Raw genomic sequence first — 20,000 nt, forward strand, 5'->3', positions numbered from 1 at the left:
CTACAAGGACTAATTTGATGCGCTACCCCCAAAATGTCTTTTACCCCATCTGGCCACCCCTATGAAAATTTTCTGGAGGCGCCCCTGTGTTCCGTGACAAATGTTTGCAATCAAAACCTAGCTTGTTTGCAGAATCACTTTAGCGGCTTTAGTTATCTCAGTGGTCGGTGCAGGTAACCTTTACATCAATTGCACATTGTAATCGGCTCTGAAGCGTATTAAAAGTGTCAGTTTTTGTTGCTACTGACAATAAATATGCTTACAAAAATATGTGACGCACAAAGGAACAACATTATAAAATAAAATCACATGAACTGTTTGAATTTAGGAGACTGGGGCTGATTTTAGAGGCGGCAGCAGAAAACCTTGGCTGCGTTTGAGCTAGCCGTTAGCTTATCTACTCTATTTCTAGGGGGCTATCTAACAGGTAAAGTAGGAATTATATGTAAAAAAGCTTTAACATAGCTAAAACCATCAGATTTAGGCTCACTAGAGTTCTTCATCATCCTCATGATCTGAGTGTGTCGATGTCTCTCAGTGCAGACCTCTCTCTGGACCACTTTGCTATGAGGAGGTTCTACAACGACAAGCTGTCTACTCTGATGACTCCCTCACAGAAACGGTAAGACTCCTGAACCAATAGTTCCCAAAGTTCAAGTCTGGACTGAACTGTTGATCATAAAACACCAAAGGTTGACTTCACTACCATTGTGAAGCACAAGCACACAAAGTGGCTCCTCCTACTTGCTCCTTCTCAGTGTCAGATTCAGAGAACAATCATTACTCATTAAATATGATCATAACAAAAATTGAAGAAGGGAAGGAAAAGGGAAGAAAAAGCCATTTTATTCTGAGTGATCTGCATGTCTTAAGGGATGAAGAACAAAGTCACTTTTGAAGTAAAGATTTATTTCCAGCTTTGATATTGAATCAAGGATTAATGTTCAGGCACTTCTAGAGTCTTCATCAGAGTCAGCCCGCCCCAGGAGGAATCATGCTCATCCTCTTATTTGCGCTTTATTTAAAAACAAACATCATTTTACAGGATGAGTTCACTGGGAAACCATTTTTTACTTGTTTTTTTTTAAATACAATAGGTCCCTCTGAGATTATCATGCTGGCAAACGTGAAAATAATCTTCCAGCCCTATTTCCTGCATTAGCTGCAGATAGACAATAGACTTAAAGATATAAATCCCACAGTTGTCATGCACACTGGTGTGGTGTCCTCTGCATTTGGCCCATCCCCGTGGGGAGGGTGAGCTGCAGCAGTGGCCGTGCTCCGGAACTGTTTGGTGGCTTAACCCCCCAATCCAACTGCCTTAAGCTGTGTGTCAAGCAGGGAGGCATTGGGTCCTATTTTTATAAAGTCTTTGGTAGGACCTGACCAGGATTTGAACTCCAGTCTCCCAGTCCCAGGGCGGACACTCTACCACCATGCCACTGAGATGAGGAAACGCTCGGATTGGAAAAGCCAGTCAGATCTCTGTCAAACAGAAATTTACCTTTCATGGACTCACCCATCTTGGCTTGTAATGGTAAATGGCTTGTATTTGATATAGCGCCTTCTAGAGTGCTGAAACCCCCCAAGGCGCTTTACAACACAATCAGTCATTCACCCATTCACACACTGGTGGGGATGAGCTGCGATGTGGACGATGACAGAGGCGAGGCTGCAGAGAAACAGGCGCCACCGGTCCCTCCGACCACCACCAGCAGGCAAGGGGGTTAAGTGTCTTGCCCAAGGACACAACGACAGTGACAAACTGAGTGGGGCTCGAACCTGCAACCTTCTGTTTACGGAGCGAGCACTTAACTCCTGTGCCACCGTCACCCCAACAGTCAACAACAGCCTACCCTTGTGACAGGGTAGTCTGAAAACAGCAAATGCGTTGAAAGAGTGAACTTGGTATTTTACATAGGTCACCTGGATGTGTATTGCGCAGAAAGGCCTTTGCTTGAAAAAAAATTCATAATTACTTCCAAAATATTTTCACCATAATTTCTGTTAAAGCTTAAAATAATTACCACAACTTCCGAACTTCCCAGTGAAGTTTGAATCCTGCAACCAGCTAAGGCTTGCAAGTCTCTGCTGTTGGGATTTAACGGGGAAGGTACCACTGTCCCAAAATACCAGAGGTCAAAGGTTGACCTTTAATCTCAGATGTTGACTCGGGGGTCTGCTGGGACTGCTGACGTCTAGCGCCCTGATTGATCCACGAGTGACATCAGATCCAATCCAATCCAATCCAATTTTATTTATAAAGCGCATTCACAAGGCATTACAACCAAACAAGGCGCTGTACACTAAAAATGTTGGTTAATTAAACAGGCTTTATATAAACATGTCGAACACAGATAAAAGATAAAAAGGAAATACAACAAAATTCCCAAAAATAACAGCTAAAAACCATTAAGACACAGGGTGAAGTAAAAATAGGAAAAAAACATTTTACAAAGAACCTCAATAATACGGAAGTCGATAATTGTGGAGTCCATTTTTAAACAGTGCAGATGTCAGTGAGGTTCATAATTATGTTGTATAAGCTAGGTTGAAGTAGTGAGTTTTCAGGCGTGATTTAAAAATGCTAGCTGTTGGTGCTAGCCTCACTAGCAGTGGTAATGTGTTCCACAGCTTCGGTGCACAGACAGAGAAAGCCCTCTCTCCACGGCTTTTTAAACGTGCATTGGGAACAGCTAGGAGGAGCTTATCTTCAGACCTGAGAGCACGCGGCGGGTTGTAGTGATGGACCAGTTCACACAGATATGGAGGAGCTTGATGGTTCAAGGATTTGTAAGTGAGAAGCATAATTTTGAAGTTTATCCTGAACTGCACGGGCAACCAGTGGAGAGATTTCAGAATTGGAGAAATGTGTTGTCTTCTGTCAGCTCCAGTCAGCAACCTAGCTGCTGAATTCTGGACCAGCTGAAGTCTAGAGAGAGCTGCTTTACTGATGCCGTATAAGCAGGAGTTGGAGTAATCCAGCCTTGAAGTGATAAAAGTGTGGACCACCGATTTCAGAAGACGTACACTCAGGATGTGCTTTAGTTTTGAGATGCGTCTTAGTTGGTAAAAACATGATTTAACTGTGTTATTGACCTGGGCATCCATCTTCAGAGCCTGGTCCATTTTTACCCCAAGGTTTGAGATAAAACCTGCAACAGCATCAGTCAACAAAACAAGTTTGCGTGTGCTCCTCAGGTACGTCTGGATGCTGGGCGGCGTGCTGAAACGGGGACTGAGGATGAGTCCCTCTCCGTCCTTCCTCCTCTGCGTCGTTCTTCATGGTCTCCCAAAAATAAGAGCAGATGGAGGTAAACAACAGAAGCATGACCTGCTTGTGGGAGAAACACAAGAAGTCAAGTCTGATGGGTTTAAATCAAAAATAACTTTTAGCCTTCAGATTGATTCCAGCAGCCTTTTAAACCACACGATGGCGACGTTCCTTTAAACCAACGACTAGCTTTGATCATGTCGAGTTTTGATGTTCCTCAGGGTGCTGCCTGTTCCTGAGAGTCTACCAGAGTCTGCAAGCTGTTTGCACTTCAGCAGTTTAGTAAGAAACACCCTTTAACATGCAAGAGAGTCGTTTAGCAGCAGCACGGAAGGTAAAATGTGTTTTTCTGCATCTCAGCCACGTCAGCGCTGCTCAGAAGGACCGGATCTACTTTGTGCTTCAGCCAGCTCAGCTGCTAAAGGGTGACATCATGGTCAGAAGTGGGATTTTATTCACTAATATCACTGAAGTGGTTTAATTAGTAGCTTATTGTCACTATCATTTTATATTTTACAGTATTTGTGAGGACATGATGACTTCAGCTGCATATTTCTGTTCCCACAACTTATAAACATCACTCAAAAGACACTGACAAAAATATTTTTCAGATATTAGGTTAGATTTAATGAAATATTTTTAATCTGAGAGAAGAAAGGAAAATTTACAAATAATCACAATTTTAATTGTCCTACCGTTTCTGTAAATAATTTTATATGCCTGAAATATAAAACAAAAATATCTTTGGTTTAAGCTTTTTGCATTAAACAAAACTTATTAAAGCCATTTAATTAACAACTTTTCACCATTAATTTGAAATTCTTATGAAACTTTCAAATTTATTCAGACTTTTTTCCTGTTTCAATAAAGGTTATGCAGCTTTTATTGAAAGGTTTGTAATAAATAACACATTTTTTGCTTAAAAAATTATTACTGTTTACAGCGTTAAAAAAACCTTGTTTTGTTTTTCAGTTTCAGAAATGAACGCATTAAATGACTCAGCCTTTGGTATCAGTGGCATTCTACGTTTACAGTAACACTTTAGCTTCGGGAACACAAATTAACCATTAATTAGCTGCCAATCAATATACATATTAGTGGACTACTAAGTCTGAACAAGTCATTATTAAGCACTTATTAACAGCTTATTACCAATGCCCTAATTCTAATATTAACAGGCCATAAATTAAGAGTTTTATCAAAATAAGCCATTCATAATGGTTTGTTGCTGATTCACACACATACCAATTAGCTCAAATCAATATGTGGTTTTTAAAGAAGTAATTCGAGGGGAACATACTCTTGGTTACAGGTGGTTAATTGATTGTTATTTAGGCTCTATTAACATGTGGAGTTTGTTGTTTATTGTAGCGTGTTTAACTACATACTAGATTTAACGCTGTTTGCTATCAGCTTTGTTAGATTCTGAGAAAAGATCAAACAAGTTGACAACGAAGCTTCTATCATATATAAATATCTAGGATATTATATATTCAATAGAAGTTCATATGTCGACGAGCTTGGTCTATATTTTAATCCAAAGATTAATGTTTAATTTAAGATAATTAAATTTAATAGCAAAAGTTTATTTATTGAATCAGAAGTTTAAAGGAATCTTTGCTTTTTCAATAACCAGAAATATATACACCATTCTGTGTTTCATTTCAGAGAAGAGTCAGGTTTTTAAAGTTAAGTATTTATTACTAACACTTTTAAAAATTACTATTTGAAATGACCATTTTTAACAGACAATTTGATATTAAAACTTGTTTTAAAAAGCAAACCTGTGACTGAATGGAAGCTAAAATGAAAATGCCAGGTTTTGGATGTGTGAATGAATCTCTGAAGGTTTCTTTCAGCGAGAGAAGCGTTCTGGGTGAAAGTTGGTTTTGCAGCTAACTGAGTCGTTTCTTAGGAAGAACAGCATACAGACGCCATCTGTCAAAAGTGTCTACCTCACCCAGTTCAGGAGATCCTCTTCTGGATCCGGGATGTCAGCTGGAGATGGTTTCCTCCGGGCACGAGGTTGGTAGAAGGACCTTAGTGCGACCAAATCGGTCCTGAGATGTCTCCGTGGGCCACTCGACTGGTGGAACTATTTACGTCTCAAAATCAATAACTCTGAAGGAGTTTGGCGTCAGCTGGTTACAGTTGCGTTAATTCGAAGCAAGTCTATTGGCGTGACAGAATGCTTAGTAGAGACTTGGACGGCCATCCTTCTTCTCCTGGGATGGTTCAAGAACTGAACTTACAGCTGCGGGATTTGGTTTTAACAAACCCCTCAGAACACGCCCTCTCAGCGTCAGAAAGCTTGGTCATGAAGTAAAGACACGTGAGATGGTTTAAACTTTACCCTGGATACCCTCTGAATGAGGTGGTTAACGTGCAAGATGACCTTCTGGTTTACTGAACACACATTAGGATTATCAACAATAATTATTATTATACCCAAAGCATAATAAGTCATTTCAGTAATTAAAATACATTTATACTGAACCAAGAGATTATTTATGATGGTTGTAATAACAGTAATAAAGTCAAGAGTTTATTAAAATTATTATTTAAAATTATTATTGGGAAATCTTGAAGTGTCCTTCATCTTGGGACGGAACAGCAGCAGATAAGATGTTGTTCAGCAGACATCACGGCTCCTGGCGGGTTAATCTGTGGGCAAAGTTACAGTTCGACCCAGCTTGACCAGCTGGGAAAATGTGACCTTCATCACGAATTAGAGGCCATTCATGACGCTACATTATTTACACAAAACCAGAACAGAATATTTTTGGTTATTAACTATTGCCCTTGAATTTCTTCTTTAAAAACCACATATTGATTTGAGCTAATTGATATGTGTGTTAATCAGCAACAAACCATTATGAATGGGTTATTTTGATAAAACTCAATTTATGGCCTGTTAATATTAGAATTAGGGCATTGGTAATAAGCACCTAATAATAGCTTAATAGTGACTAATTCAGACTTAGTAGTCCACTAATATGCCTATTAATTGGCAGCTAATTAATGGTTGATTTGTGTTCCAGCCGGGATCAGAACTTGGACGATTAAACAAAAAAACATCTATCTCTGTATGTCATCATTGCTCATTAGTTCCTTAACGGATTGTTGTTTCCTCTACCTTTTTATGCTAATTTGTGAACATTAAACCGTAAAACTGTGTTTATCATTTAAAAAATAGAATAGACACGCACTGACTGGTTGGAGGTGATTTGCAGAAACCTTTTTGTAATTTTCCTGATTAAGAATCAGAATCAAATCTGGCTGAAGCGAGCAGCAAGCGGGACATTTACCATCATGATTATGATTTTAGGTCGTGTGTTATGACATAAACATCCAGTCGTCCAGCCGCCGGGTCGTCTTCCGTCTCCAGTTCCACACGGGTCTCCTGCTCGGACACTCCCTCTCGTTTTCCAAGGTGGACCTGGACTGCGCCTGCGCAGGTATTTACCACCTGCGGTCGTTTCAAGCTCCACTCTTAATCTGTTACTGATAAATCTGTGGGCTTGCTCACCTGAGACCGTGTCAGCTGTGCAGGTGTGAGGGACAAACAGTCACAAACGTCTCACTTCCCTCTCCCCTGTCCAGATCCTCGGTTCCCAGATGACGGAAAAGTGGATCTGTTGTTTTCCGAGAGCCCTGACGGGATCACAGGTAGAGTCTCTCACAGTGGAATAAGATAAGTGGACGGGGACGAGTCGGTTCCAGTTTATTCTTCTTTGATCGTTCTCGCTTCATGATGAGGTTTTTCATTTACAGAAAGACTTTTATTTAGGCTCAGACAGATTTTAAATACCAACAAGGACCAAAGATCTTCTGCACTGTAAACCAGCTGGTTTGCACGTACGTTTTGATGTGCATCATCACACCTAGGGTTTCTTTGCCGTTTATCCCTCGTCTCTGCTGTCGTTCAGGTGTATCACAGGTTCATCAGAGGCTTTTTTTACTCTTTCATTTAGCCTAAATAAAGAAAACACTAAAATAAAACAAGCTCCAAACAAAAAACAGAGTCAGAAACTGAAAATCTGCTTTAATGAACCCGTATTTATAAAAAGAGGCAGGGAACTTGATTTAGTTGATAGGAAGATTTAATTTTTTAAATTGAGAGTCTGAAAACCAGCGTGTCAGGGGGCATTGGCGGCCCTCTATTTCCCCCCCATGGCTCCGCCTGTGTTCCTACAACATGTTTGATAGAACTGGGTTTATTCTGGGATGTGACGGGATACGGGAAGCCTGGGAACTCATAGATGTATTTAATGCTGCTGACAGGAATGGGGAAGAGAGGAAACAACCGCGTACATTTCACCTAAATAAACCCTAACTTCAGCTTTGGTCCGTTTTTCTGTAGCTTTTCACACTTTTATAAAACCAACCAATCAGCATGTTTTACTTCAGGCATTCAAAGGGCCTTTGTGAAGCGCCTTGGGGGGTTGTAGAACCCTAAGAAGGTGCTAAACAAATACAGACCATTTATGCTCCGAGTCTTTTTAATATGAGGCCAATTTGCAGCTGTACAAATAAAAAAATTCTCCATAAAATAATTTTAAAGGCACACTTGTCAGTTTTGCTTGCTTTTAGCACCCCCTAGTGGCAGTTATTAATCCCCCTAATCTAAACGTCTCCCCAGCCTTTGCTATGTCTGCATGAGTGAATGCTTGCTTAGTATGAGGATTGCTGTAAAGTCACTGACACTAGACAGCGACTTGATGCAATTTGCTGGGTTCCTTATATCAGGGGTGCCTCCAGAAAATTTTGATAGGGGTGCCCAGATGAGGCCAAAGAAATTTTTGGGGTGGCACACCAAATAGGTCCTTGTGGTAACTCTGGGAGAATTTAGCCTGTGGCGATGTATTGCATTGCTCCTTTATTTGTTTTTAATAAAAAATAAAAAATAAAAAAACCACAGCACGTATCCAAAACATTTAACTACAATTTTACAAACACAAACTTTTCAGAAAAATACATTTCAGTTATTTAAATGTTATTTAAAATTTTTTTGGAAAATGTATTTTTTTTGTTTAATTCAATAATTAAACTAAAAAAAAATACATTTTCAAATAAATGTTTACCTGTTGCTGTGTTCACAAAAAAACTATGGACATAAATTTTTTTTAAAAGGGCGAGCAGCAGAAACATATGTATTTTTAAAGTTCTGATTATTTCTTTGTTTTACAATTATGTCTTGAATAAATAAGATCAATTTATGGTTTGAGTGAACATTAATATGATTTATTAACACTGGTTTTTGCTGGGGGGGGGGGGGCAGCAATTTTCTAGGGGTGGCCATGGCCACCCCTGGCTACCCCTTGGGGCTGCCATTGCCTTATATTGGAAACTTTTTTCTGATTGGCTTAATGAACCGACCTGCATTGGAATGTTTACCATGTGAAGTGCCTTGAGACGACTTGTTGTGATTTGGCGCTTTATAAATAAAATTGAATTGAATTGAATTGATTCATCACTAAATTAAACAAATCAGCTGTGTTCATGAGTCAGCTCCCAACAGAGCGGCCCACCAGTCTCAAGTTGCAAATCCGGTATTCTGGCCACAGAGGGCGGCGAAGTGACATGTCAGTAACCGTGTAAAGGGTCATTTCAGCACAGACTGGCTCAAGAAGATGGTTTAAAAATGTTCACAGTGTGGCTTTAACATTTTTTAAATAGAAAACAAAAATCAGCTTTTTTGTGGACTTTTAAATCGATGACTTTTGTGCCCTTTTGATGGGAAACGCCGTTCTGCTGTAAAATCAGCTTGACTGGTTCTTCCTCTTGCCTCTAAAGAATTCTGTATTAAGAGCTAAAAGATGATCATGAGAACTACACTTGCTGCTGTTCCTGCTCAAGGATTCGTTCAGTTACTACTTCTATATTGTGACCATGTTTGATTTGTTGTGTTTGCTTCAAGTCTTGATTTGCTGCCTGTAACACAAACTGTTAAAATGTTAAAGTTGCATTTTACAAGGGAAACTGGGAAAAGCAGAATATGGTGCAAAAGTTAATTTACGTCAGTAATGAGACGAATATATGAGATTTAAAGCTTTGATTTGTTATAACTGTGATGATTATGGCTTTTAAAACCCACTTTTAAAAAGTCAGACAGTTACAATATTACATGAAATATTTAAATATAGACTTATCAGAACCTGGAATCTGTCCCTTTTGCTCTTCTTACTGACCTAAATGAACACTTCACATTAAGGGTCCCTTTATTAATGTTATGTGGGGCATTATTAAGCATTATTAAACAAGGATACCCTTATGAATGTTTCTGATATGGACTATTAAATACCATTTAGGTTAGGACAAGGGGCCAGGGGGTGCGTCAGCTCAGTAATGCATTAACTTAATAGTTGTTGAAATTTTTAATAGTTTATTAATGCTTAGTAAAGGACCATTACTACGAAGTGAAATGAACTTTTGCACAATTTTAAAATTTTTTGAGTTTCACTTGCAAAAAATGGATTCAGTTTTTGTATCTGAAGCAAACATTTTTGGGAGATTTGATCCAGTTTTCATTTCTAGATGCTAAAAAACAGAAACTTTCTGACTGCAAAGAAAATAAAAGATCTTATCCCTGATTCATGCAGAACAGATTATATAACTAACACACACACACACACACACACACGCACGCACGCACACACTCACATGCCCACACACGCACAAACTCACACACACACGCACACTCAAACACATGCGCGCACGCACACACACACACATGCACGCGCACACACACTCACACACATGCGCACACACACATGCACACACTCACATGCACACACACGCACACACTCACATGCACACACACGCACGCACGCACACTCACACACATGCGCGCACGCACGCACACACACACACACATGCACGTGCACACACACATCAGCCAGATGGGGGCGGTGTTGGACCCCTGGACACCCCCCCGCCCACCCCTCAGCAGCAGAGCCCCCCCCCCCCTCCCAACAGGAAGTAATTGGGGGTTAATCAGACACACATCTGACAGGAATTCAGACACATAAACACAATAACTTCTGATTTAAATGCACATGGAGTCAGATGAGTGTGTGTTAATGTTGGTTTCCCGGTGCAGGTAGGGAGCTGTGGCACAACGGGAACGCCGTCACCATGGACTACGACACCCTGGACCCTCTGGTCAGACGAGACTCTTACCAGGACTTGTTTGGTCTCCAGTCAGGTGAGGTGTTTTAAACCCTCTGCAGAAGCAGCTCAGCTACACTTTATATGTGATGCCAAATGAATAAACATAAACATAAACGTGTTTCTGGTGGAAACAAACAGATAAGCCTTACGTTATCCCGGGCTGCTCCACTGAATCCTTCAGTTTGGACCCTGGATTTCTCTCTGGTCACCAGTGACACTGTTTACCGCCGTGTAGATCAGGGAACCCTCCAGGATGCTCCTGGGATCGGGAGAAACAGACCTGACCCATGCAGTTTTCCTCACACACACACACACACACACACACACACACACACACACACACACACACACACACACACACACACACACACACACACACACACACACACACACACACACACACACACACACACACACACACACACACACACACACACACACACACACACACACACACAGAAGGAGCCGGCTGGCACCATCCTGGGTCAGGAATGTTGTTTTCATGCACAGGTGGTTCTCCTTCACCGTCTCCCATTCCTCCCATCTGCTCCATCTCCATCGTCTTTTCTCCTCTTTTCTTCTCAGGTTCAAGTTGCAGGTTTGTCCGGGACTTTTCCCATCCCCCTTTCGCACACAGCCTCTTCAAAGCCCGCCTCCTTGTTTACATTCCCTCTCTAAATCTGGGCAGCTCCAGGTCCCTACTTCTGTTTTCCTCTTGAACGTGCATCATGTGTGCAGCTCACTCTTCCACCGACGTGTGGCGAGCGATCCGCCCTCTGGTTTCCTTCCTCTGCTTCCAAACACATGCTCCACACAGCTACCTGGGACAGGATGCAGGCAGGGGGGAGGGATCAGAACAAAAAAATAAAAAAAGGACAGAAAAAGGCGGGGATTGGTAGTGCTGAGGGGAAAAGAGAGTGGGAGGGGGGGCATGGAGGGCTGCTAGCACCTTAAGAGCAGGAATGTAGTCTTCCTGCTGCAGCCTGAGGACGACAGGAGCAGGAGGAGAAGCTCTCCTGAAGCGTTACATCTGATTTCTCTCATCCTCATTAAGGTTCTCTTTCTTTTTCTGCTCCTCATCTGTTTCCCTTTTCCTGTTCCTCTGACTCCCGCGGGAGGCTTCATAAAAGCATTCCCATCCTGTTTCAGAGTGGACAGTGAAAGTTTCCTCCTGGCTGATGGTAAAGTAAGCTGCTGCTTTTTAAAAATCATTCCTGAATTCACAGATTGTGGACTCTGTGTGTGTGTGTGTGTGTGTGTGTGTGTGTTGGGGGGGGGGCTCTCAGTGCAGCTGTGAGGTTTCACCATGCATGTCTGGTATTTGGGTTTTATTGCTTCTCTGGACCTCATACAGCTGTGGTATGCTGCAACATGTGTGTCGTTGCTGTTTTTATGCAGGAAAACCCGTCTTATTAAACTCTGATCATAGAAAATGTTCTGCTACTACTTTTATATATTTAGATTTCTTTGGGTGAAACTGAAAACGTTTGAGGAACTTAATATAATTGAGTTTGTAGACACATTTGACAGATTTATTGTCTTCATGCTTTATCGTTGTTTTCTAAGACCTGCAGATGTGATCTTTTAGTTGTACGAACTGTGTGAGCCAGTCGGACCCGAGGTTTGTGACGGACGTTAGCCCTCACACACCGGCCCGTGTGTTTTCTCCATCGAGTGTGTGCGGGGTCGTGAAACATCAATCAGACCAGAATGACAAATAATATTTAGCCTTTTTAATTATCGTTTATTTGAATGAACAGCTGCACATATCTAATTAAGAGAAGCATAAAAAACAAGATTTCAGTTTTTACTTTTACCTGATTTTGCTCCTAAAACCAGGAAATGCTTCAAAAATGCAAAAAATAAATAAAAAATCTAAAGTGACTGAATAAATCTTTTTAGCACCTTCATTGTTTATTTAAACCTCGCAAAACTTCCTGTTTTTCAGTTTTCTAAAATGTGTTTGCAGTTTTACTAGTTTTCTTTATAAAATTATGAATGAGTGAAACTGTAAACGAGGCCCTCTGTGACGCATCATCATCCTGAGAACCATCAGCTGCTTAAGCTGAGACACTAAATGAGTTTTCTCCTGCTCCACGTGATGAAAATGCCTGACTGATCTCTTTCCTACAGTTCCTGCTCCCATCCTGGAACCTGGAAATGAAAGTTTGCATTCCAAAGTGAGGAAGAAGAGCGCTGAAGAAGCAGCTCCGTCACCCCTGACCACCGGCATTCCGAGCTACAGCGACCGAGTTCCATCGGCCAGCAGCGACTCCGGCCTTTCCGTTGCCTCGCAGGGCCGGACCGGAGCCAGGCAGAGGACCGGGGCCTCGCTGGACAACTGGACCCAGGTTGGGAGGCTGATATCTGGGCTGGACTCTGAAGCGACTCATTTTCTTCTGGAGGTGATGACTGAACTTGCTTCGTCCTGCCAGGGTGGAGGAGACCTGGCTGGAGACGAGTCTGGACCGGGGAACACCATCAACGGAGGCGCTTCGCCCAACGAGAGGGAGACGGACATCCTGGATGATGAGGATGAAGGAGGAATACATTCTGCTTTGGAGATTCCAAGCCCGAGTAGCATTTGCTCACTGTCATCTGAAACCCCGCCGGAAGCTCAGAGACCTACCAGAACAGAGTTCTCCACCGATTCCTGGGTGAGGCAGCAGCAGTCGGTGGAAGGCGTTTTTCTTCCTGTGGGTGGAGCAGCAACGCTGAAGAAAGAAAGACCCCCACCTCTGGTTGCTCCTGACACGCCGCCTCGAGGACTAAGCAGCAGGGAAGCAGTGCAGAGAGGGACCAACGTACAGTCTACAGCCTCATGTGGGCAGGAAGACGATGTGGCCTCACTAGCTACAGACATCGATGAGTCCATAGAGCAGCTGAACCAGCTGATTCTGGACTTGGATCCCACTTTTGTTCCTGTTCCGACCCGCTGTTCCGCCCTGTCCCGTTCCGCCTCCCTGCAGACCAACGGCGTCAGCCACAAGGGCCAAAACCTTCTGTCAGGTAAGCTTTCAAAAATGTTAACACTGTTGCCCCCTGGTGGACTGGAAGACCAATTGCAGCTTTTATTGGTTCGGCTACGTTTACATGCAGCCAATATCCGGGTTGTGATCGGGTTAAGGTCGGGATTCAGGTTTCTGAGTTGATCAGAATAACCCGTTTACAAGCATAAATCGAAAGAGTTACCCCTAACTTGCATAACCCGATTTAAATGCGGACGTTGGGGGTAGCGTCAGGACGTATGGACTACGTGAAGACGGAATATGCGTCATTTCCGGTTCTTCTTGTTCCGGTATCCGTGAAAACAACAACATGTTTCCCAGTTTGGAAGAGATAGCGACCTCGTTTGTTTGCGCTTTAGTTTCCTCGTCACTCCAAAAGTGTGGTGCTGTGCCGCGACTCGCCATGTTGCTCCCAACTTGTTGTTTACTTCCGGTGTTCTGGCGCATACAAGACGTCTCGCCACTCAAAAGACCAAGATTCCTTGCGAACAGAGCATGCGCAGAACACACTCTGTGATGGGGATATCCCGGTATGCGTTTGCACGACCAAACATTCGGGTTAGAAAAGGGTTACCCCAGGTGTAGTAACCGGGTTTTTAAAAACCCGGTTATGAGCATATCCGGGTTTTTGGCTGTGTTTACATGGCCGTGCGGAACCGGGTTATTGTGAATATTCAGGTTTTAAAAGGGTTACAGGCTGCATGTAAACGCATGCAGAAATCTTTATTTAGCATTCGACTCTTTGAAAGAGCAGCATCTAACATCATTATTATTATTATTATTATTATTATTATTATTAATAATAAAGTAGTACTTAAAGTGAAATGATGCCTGATAAATAAAAGTGCTGAACTGACCGAGCTATTGTTGCATTCCTCGTTTAGTGAAACACCTGCAGCAACATGTTCATGGTAGTCTGCATCTGATTAACTCACCTCGTGTAAACTACAGCTTTCCCAAAACAACTGAAGCAGTGCCTGAAAGTGGGAATCTCCAGCGGGGTTTGGTGCAGGAGTGTTTGCTGAAAGGGTGGAAGCGTTCCAATGTTGCCAGATCCAAAATCCCACAATATCGTACAGAGAGGCCTAAATTATCGTTTTTCAGTACAAACTATCGTACATTATAAATTTGATAATAATGTTCTATAAACGACTTCTCACTCCAATATAATATAACAAAGAAGGTGTTTTATATTGTCCTGTTTAAATAAACATCTTTAAAACCAGTAATATAATGCCTATAAACGTGCAGAGTGTGTCGGCACCACTCCTACCTCCACGCATTGACACAACATGCACATTTGCGCAGTCCTATTTATGTCATTTCTACATAGGTTAAACGCACGCGACAAAACATCACACCAAAGGAAAAACTGACCCAATAAATGACAAAGCAGCCTACTCACCTAGTTCCAGAGTCAGTTTTTGTAATAGACACAATAGCATAAACCTGTAAGCACTGAGGTGAAATCTGACTTCAGAACAGTTTAAAATTATGTAATGGACTTGGGAAAGCCACAGCAAAAGACGGTGTTACTAGATGCAATGTGAAATTATCGTACATTTGAGGATTTTTGAAACTATTGATCGTACATCGTACAGAGCCCAAAATTATGGTACAAATACGATAATTATCGCACATCTGGCAACGCTGAAGCGTTCCGTTCATCAGCCAGGACGTAACAGCTTGTGTTTATTCTACGTTCTGTATGAGACGTGTGGAAGTGTAAAAGCTGGGAAAAACGCAGCAGAGCTGCATCGAAACAAGAATCTGTGTGACTGCGGCTCATATTTTATCCCGCACCACTTCAGAAGAATCTTTTTTATGCAGCTAAAGGCAGTGAGCTGATTTTTAGTTTGTCTAATTCACATTTTAGAAGATTTGCAAAACTCTTCTGTGAAACACTCTAATGAAAAAAATGCCGTCGGCTTGTTTAGCAAAGAGTCTAATTTAGCCTGTGTGATGAATGTTCACCTCATCCAATACTGAATAATAAGTCACGTTATTTACTTTTGTGAAATTCACAACTTGAACTAAATACACTTTTCTTAAGAACCTCAGCTGAAAGTCAGACGTGTTTTCGGTTTAATCCAACTCGAAAAAACTTCTCTGGATGAACTACACAACTTTCGTTGCCTCAGGGGGGCGGAGAGCACCCTAAAAGATCCCTCACACCCTCCCTGTGTCACACCTTGTCCTGTCTCCCCTTATGGTTTAGTCATGTGCCTCTGTTAATTGCTCCCACCTGCCTCTCGTTTTCCAATCACCCAAGTTCCCAACCCTCTTGTATTTAAACCCCTTCAGTTCTTTGTCTCGTGTTGGATCATTGTTTCTGTGTCAGCGTGTCGTGTATTAAAGCCTTGAACCGTTCCTGTCTGCCTGCCTTCTTCACCCGTGTTTGGATCCTTACCTCCGCTTCGCACTCCAGCACGTCTGACACCCTGCTCATGATTTGGTCCAACTACTGCCATCAGGCAAGAGATACAGGAGCATTAAAACCAGGACGAAAAGACTACACGGCAGCTTTTATCCTGTGGCTATCAGGGCACTGAATGGCAATTAACCCCCCCACCCCCACCCCCACCCCACATTCTCAATTCAATTTTATGTGCAACCAACACATTCTCACTCCCAGCGCGTCAAAAAACAAACGTTTGGTCAGCCACCCTCCGCCTCAGACCCTTGACGCCAAAAGTGCCCTTTTTCGTCACTTATGTACAAAAAGGGGGTTTTCCCCTTATTTGACTGCAGATCCCAACGCAGCGTTACACTGACGCGATGGGATGTCCACAGCCAGGGCACCAAACAAGCTCATTGTACCTCACCCTAACCTCATCCTCTTATTTAACCTTCCCCTCACCCCTATCCTAACCATAACCATCTTGCTAGCTAACACGTTAGCGATGTGTCGGTCGCTCTAAAAGCCGACTAGGAGATGATGTTGGTTAGAGGGCGTAAAGAAAGGTGGTTGTGAATAGGAACAAACCAGGATTCACTCTCTTAAAGGAGTTTATTTAACTAAAAGGGTCACTGCTTTATGCAGGAAAAGGATAAAAGGTCACGAACACATAAAGAAATCCAAGACTGGGGTTTCCTAAATGAATGATAATAGTAAACACAAAGCGCCGGGGTTTAAGCCGGGTAGGGAAAAGAGCAAGATTAACACAAAAAGCTCCACCAAAACGGGGAGCTAGATCTCTTTAACGAGAATGCCAAATCAACACAAACGAGCTCTAGAGACTAGGAAGAGTTTATCTATACCACACAGGTAACCGAAGCGAGACTTTAACGTCTGGTCGAGGAGGGAAAAAGGAGCGCAAACTCTACTGCACCTCTTAGGTGTGTTCTTGCTGTGTATTAGTACTAATTCCATGCCGTCGTTCTTTTTAAAGCACAGAAACGGTTTCGTTACCTGTTTTGTCGCTACGTTTCGCCGGCGGCTGCAGGCTTCTTCAGGCTGACACTGATGGTGGGGCGTCACTTCCTTCTCCTTCTTCTACTGCACCTGTTCTCTTCTGAACTCCCCCCCCCCCCCCCCCCCTTCTGTATCACCTGGCGCTCCCTTTTAACAAGGAGCATCCCTGATTTGGATCAGCTACACCTGGCTCAGCTAGAGCCAGGAGAACAGGTAGTGACGCTGAGGCCACCCAGTGGCCACAAACAGACGGCGTCTGTTACAGGGAGCCGCCTCGTCATTGGTCGGGTTTGGACCGAGCCAACTCGAGGGGGAGGTTTCAACTACCAAGGTGGAGGTTAAAAGTAGAGGGTACTTGTAACCTCCCCCTCGCCAGATGGTATGTTCTAACGTTCCACTTGGGCGGCAAATACGAAAATTCACAGTCAGAATGCGTGGGAAACAAACGCTTGATCACAGTGAGAGTAACGTTTTAGGTAGCAAGAGGGTTAAAGTTAGGATGACGGTGAGGGGAAGGTTATAAATAGTGAAACGTTAAGGTATAGGTGCGGTTAAATGAGCTGGTTCGGTGCCGCATCAGCGGAAATCCCATCGCGTCAGTTTTACGCTGCATTGGGATCTGCAGTCAAATAAGGGAAAAACCCCTTTTCACACATAAGTAACAAAAAATGGAACTTTTGGCGTCTGGGGTCTGACGCGGAGGGTGGCTGACCAAGCGTTTGTTTTTGACGCGCTGGGAGTGAGAATGTGTTGGTGCAACATATAAATAAACTGGTGCAATATTATTATGTACCGTAATTTCCGGACTATAGAGCGCACCTCAATATAAGCCGCACCAACAAAAAAGAAGGTTTTCTTCACACACACACCGCACTCAAATACAAGCCGCGGCGCAGCAGCCACATGCAGGTCTCCGGCGCACAGCGCATGTACGGCCATAACATAAGATAATTAGACAGAAAGACGCGACACGGAGGTTTTTCGTTGTTGTTTTAATTCAACAAAACAATTTTTTTTTTTTAACCGTGTCCTGTCTGGCTGTGAAGCAAGCAGAATTGATGTCTGAATGATGGTGACAAGCCTTACAGATTTACTCTCAGGTGGAGCATTAAAGCGTTTGCTTTTAATGTCACGCCTGATACTTAAAACTTTATTGTTATTGTTTTTGAATGCTTTGTAATTCCGACCAGACACGGAGACAGAGGTGAAAGAGAAAGGAAAAGAAAAGGTGGGGAGAGAGGAGGAGGGGGGGGGGGGTTCCACAAAAATAAACAATAATGAACAAGAGTCTGCTTCTAGACCTGCAGAAAAAGACAAAAAAAAAACAAAAGGACAAAAAAGGGACACAACAACGATACAACAAGATCAAGCTATCACTGCGTCAACTTGATGAGGAAATATATAATCAACATTGCTTAACTGAAGAATCACGATAATAAATCACAATGCATTAAGTGCCCACCATAGTCTTAAGACCTGTGTTTAACGTGCCCAAGCCCATACTTTTGAGAGCACCATGTGAGCACCTGTGTGTGTACACGCGCTTGTTTATTTAAGGTTTCTCTGTAGGAGCGTCCAGTAGAGAGTGTGAGGGACCACAGATCCGCCCCCCAAAGATGTGCAGGAGACGGGGGGAGCTCCAAGTTTCAGAGATCCAGGCGCTGCCCCAGAAAACAGGAACCCCAAGGAGACTGCAACCAGAAAGGCCCCCGCCCCCCTCGAGAGGCACAGAGGATCGCCCCGGGGAGGCCACAACCAGCAGCAGGCAGAGTCCCGGGAGACATCATCGGCAAGCCCTCAGGCCCGCCCGCAGCCTCCCACCCCCTAGCCGGCCGAGCCCGGGACCCAGCGACCCGGGACCCAGGGGCGACCACCCTCGCCGGGGACCCAGCACAGCCCAGGGACCCAGACCCCACCAGGCAGCCACCGGGATCTATCAGGCAGATGCCAAAATCTTAAACCCCCAGACCCGGTTGCCACAACCCCTCACACCAGGTGTGGCAGGGGGAGGGGGGACGAAGATCTATATCATCAAAAGAAGTTCCAGGAGAGGGGAGGAGTCAAAGGCCCCACCTGACATATACAGTCATACCCAAACACAGTCACACACTCCCTCCCTCATGCTCACACATACACATACAACCCAAGACTTACAAAAATGAACACCAGACACCCACTCATGCTCCCCATACACACCCTATTCACTCTGGTCCCGGTACTGCTGCACATTGGGTACAACCATCACCGGTTACCAGAGTTTGACCCTTTCTGCTGGGGTACTGATGAGCAGGCCCCCCCACCCAACGCTCAGCACAGCAATCTACCACCCCAGACCCCTACCAGACGGCCAGATCTCCCTCCTAGCCTCCAGCCCCAGGAAGCCAAGCAACAACAGAGGTGGCTAAGACCCCTAGTCTCCCTCCGCCTGCTCCAATACAGTGTTGTGTGATCATGAGGTGTATTCCATGGCTGTGGTGAGCGGGCAGTGCGGGCATCATACGGCCTATGCCAGCTGATGCCACCGCACCACCCCGCTTACACCCTCAGCCCTCGGTGTCTAAGTGCGGTTTAAAATTGGAAGTGGGCACCGGCACCCGGGAGGAGGCTGAGATATCCCCCTGCCAAATGCCGTTGAATGTGCTCACTCCCAAGGCCCTAAGTGTGTGTTTGCGTGGAATGTCGTCAGTGGAAGTGTTTAAGGTGCAAATAAAATTGGGGGGCAGGTTGCCACAGGAATGTGGAAATGGGGTCCATACCCGCACTCCCTGACTTGCCCACCCCCCAAGGTCCTATGTGTATGTTTGCGTGATGATGTGAGGGAGCAGGAGGAGAGATACATGCGGGGATGGGGAGGAATGGCTGGTTGGGCTTAGCCCTCCAGGGAGCCAGCTCCCCTACTGGCCCCAAACTGTTGTCAAACTGGCACCCAGGGCATGGAGACCCCAGCCCATCCTGCCAGGGCCCAAAGCAGCAGCATTACAGAGCCTCACGGAGTCCGAGGGCACCAACCCAGCCCCACCCCAGCAGAATATCTATGCCCATCCCTGCATTTGCACAACTTCCAGAATATATAAGACATAGGACATCCAGGTAAGGTTGGGTCCTCCCTCTCCTGGACCTCCCCCTCCCC

At 43.9% G+C, this 20,000-nt stretch overlaps 1 protein-coding gene across 2 annotated transcripts in view; it reads left to right on the forward strand.

Moving 5' to 3' along the window:
- The window catches only part of tns3.2 (tensin 3, tandem duplicate 2), a 71,398-nt gene that overhangs the window by 12,201 nt on the left and 39,197 nt on the right, over window positions 1–20,000 (forward strand). Inside the window, exons 6-14 of one of the 2 annotated variants that reach the window (XM_070554326.1) lie at window positions 539–622; window positions 3,202–3,314; window positions 3,496–3,556; window positions 3,635–3,710; window positions 6,603–6,732; window positions 6,878–6,943; window positions 10,377–10,481; window positions 12,581–12,798; window positions 12,883–13,456. In XM_070554326.1, coding sequence (XP_070410427.1) covers window positions 539–622; window positions 3,202–3,314; window positions 3,496–3,556; window positions 3,635–3,710; window positions 6,603–6,732; window positions 6,878–6,943; window positions 10,377–10,481; window positions 12,581–12,798; window positions 12,883–13,456 — 1,427 coding nt within the window. Of the gene's footprint in view, window positions 1–538; window positions 623–3,201; window positions 3,315–3,495; window positions 3,557–3,634; window positions 3,711–6,602; window positions 6,733–6,877; window positions 6,944–10,376; window positions 10,482–12,580; window positions 13,457–20,000 lie in introns of both variants that reach the window. The other variant, XM_070554325.1, reaches the window with a different exon arrangement.

The sequence above is a fragment of the Nothobranchius furzeri genome, chromosome 8, assembly GCF_043380555.1.
Source record: "Nothobranchius furzeri strain GRZ-AD chromosome 8, NfurGRZ-RIMD1, whole genome shotgun sequence".
NCBI lineage: Eukaryota > Metazoa > Chordata > Actinopteri > Cyprinodontiformes > Nothobranchiidae > Nothobranchius > Nothobranchius furzeri.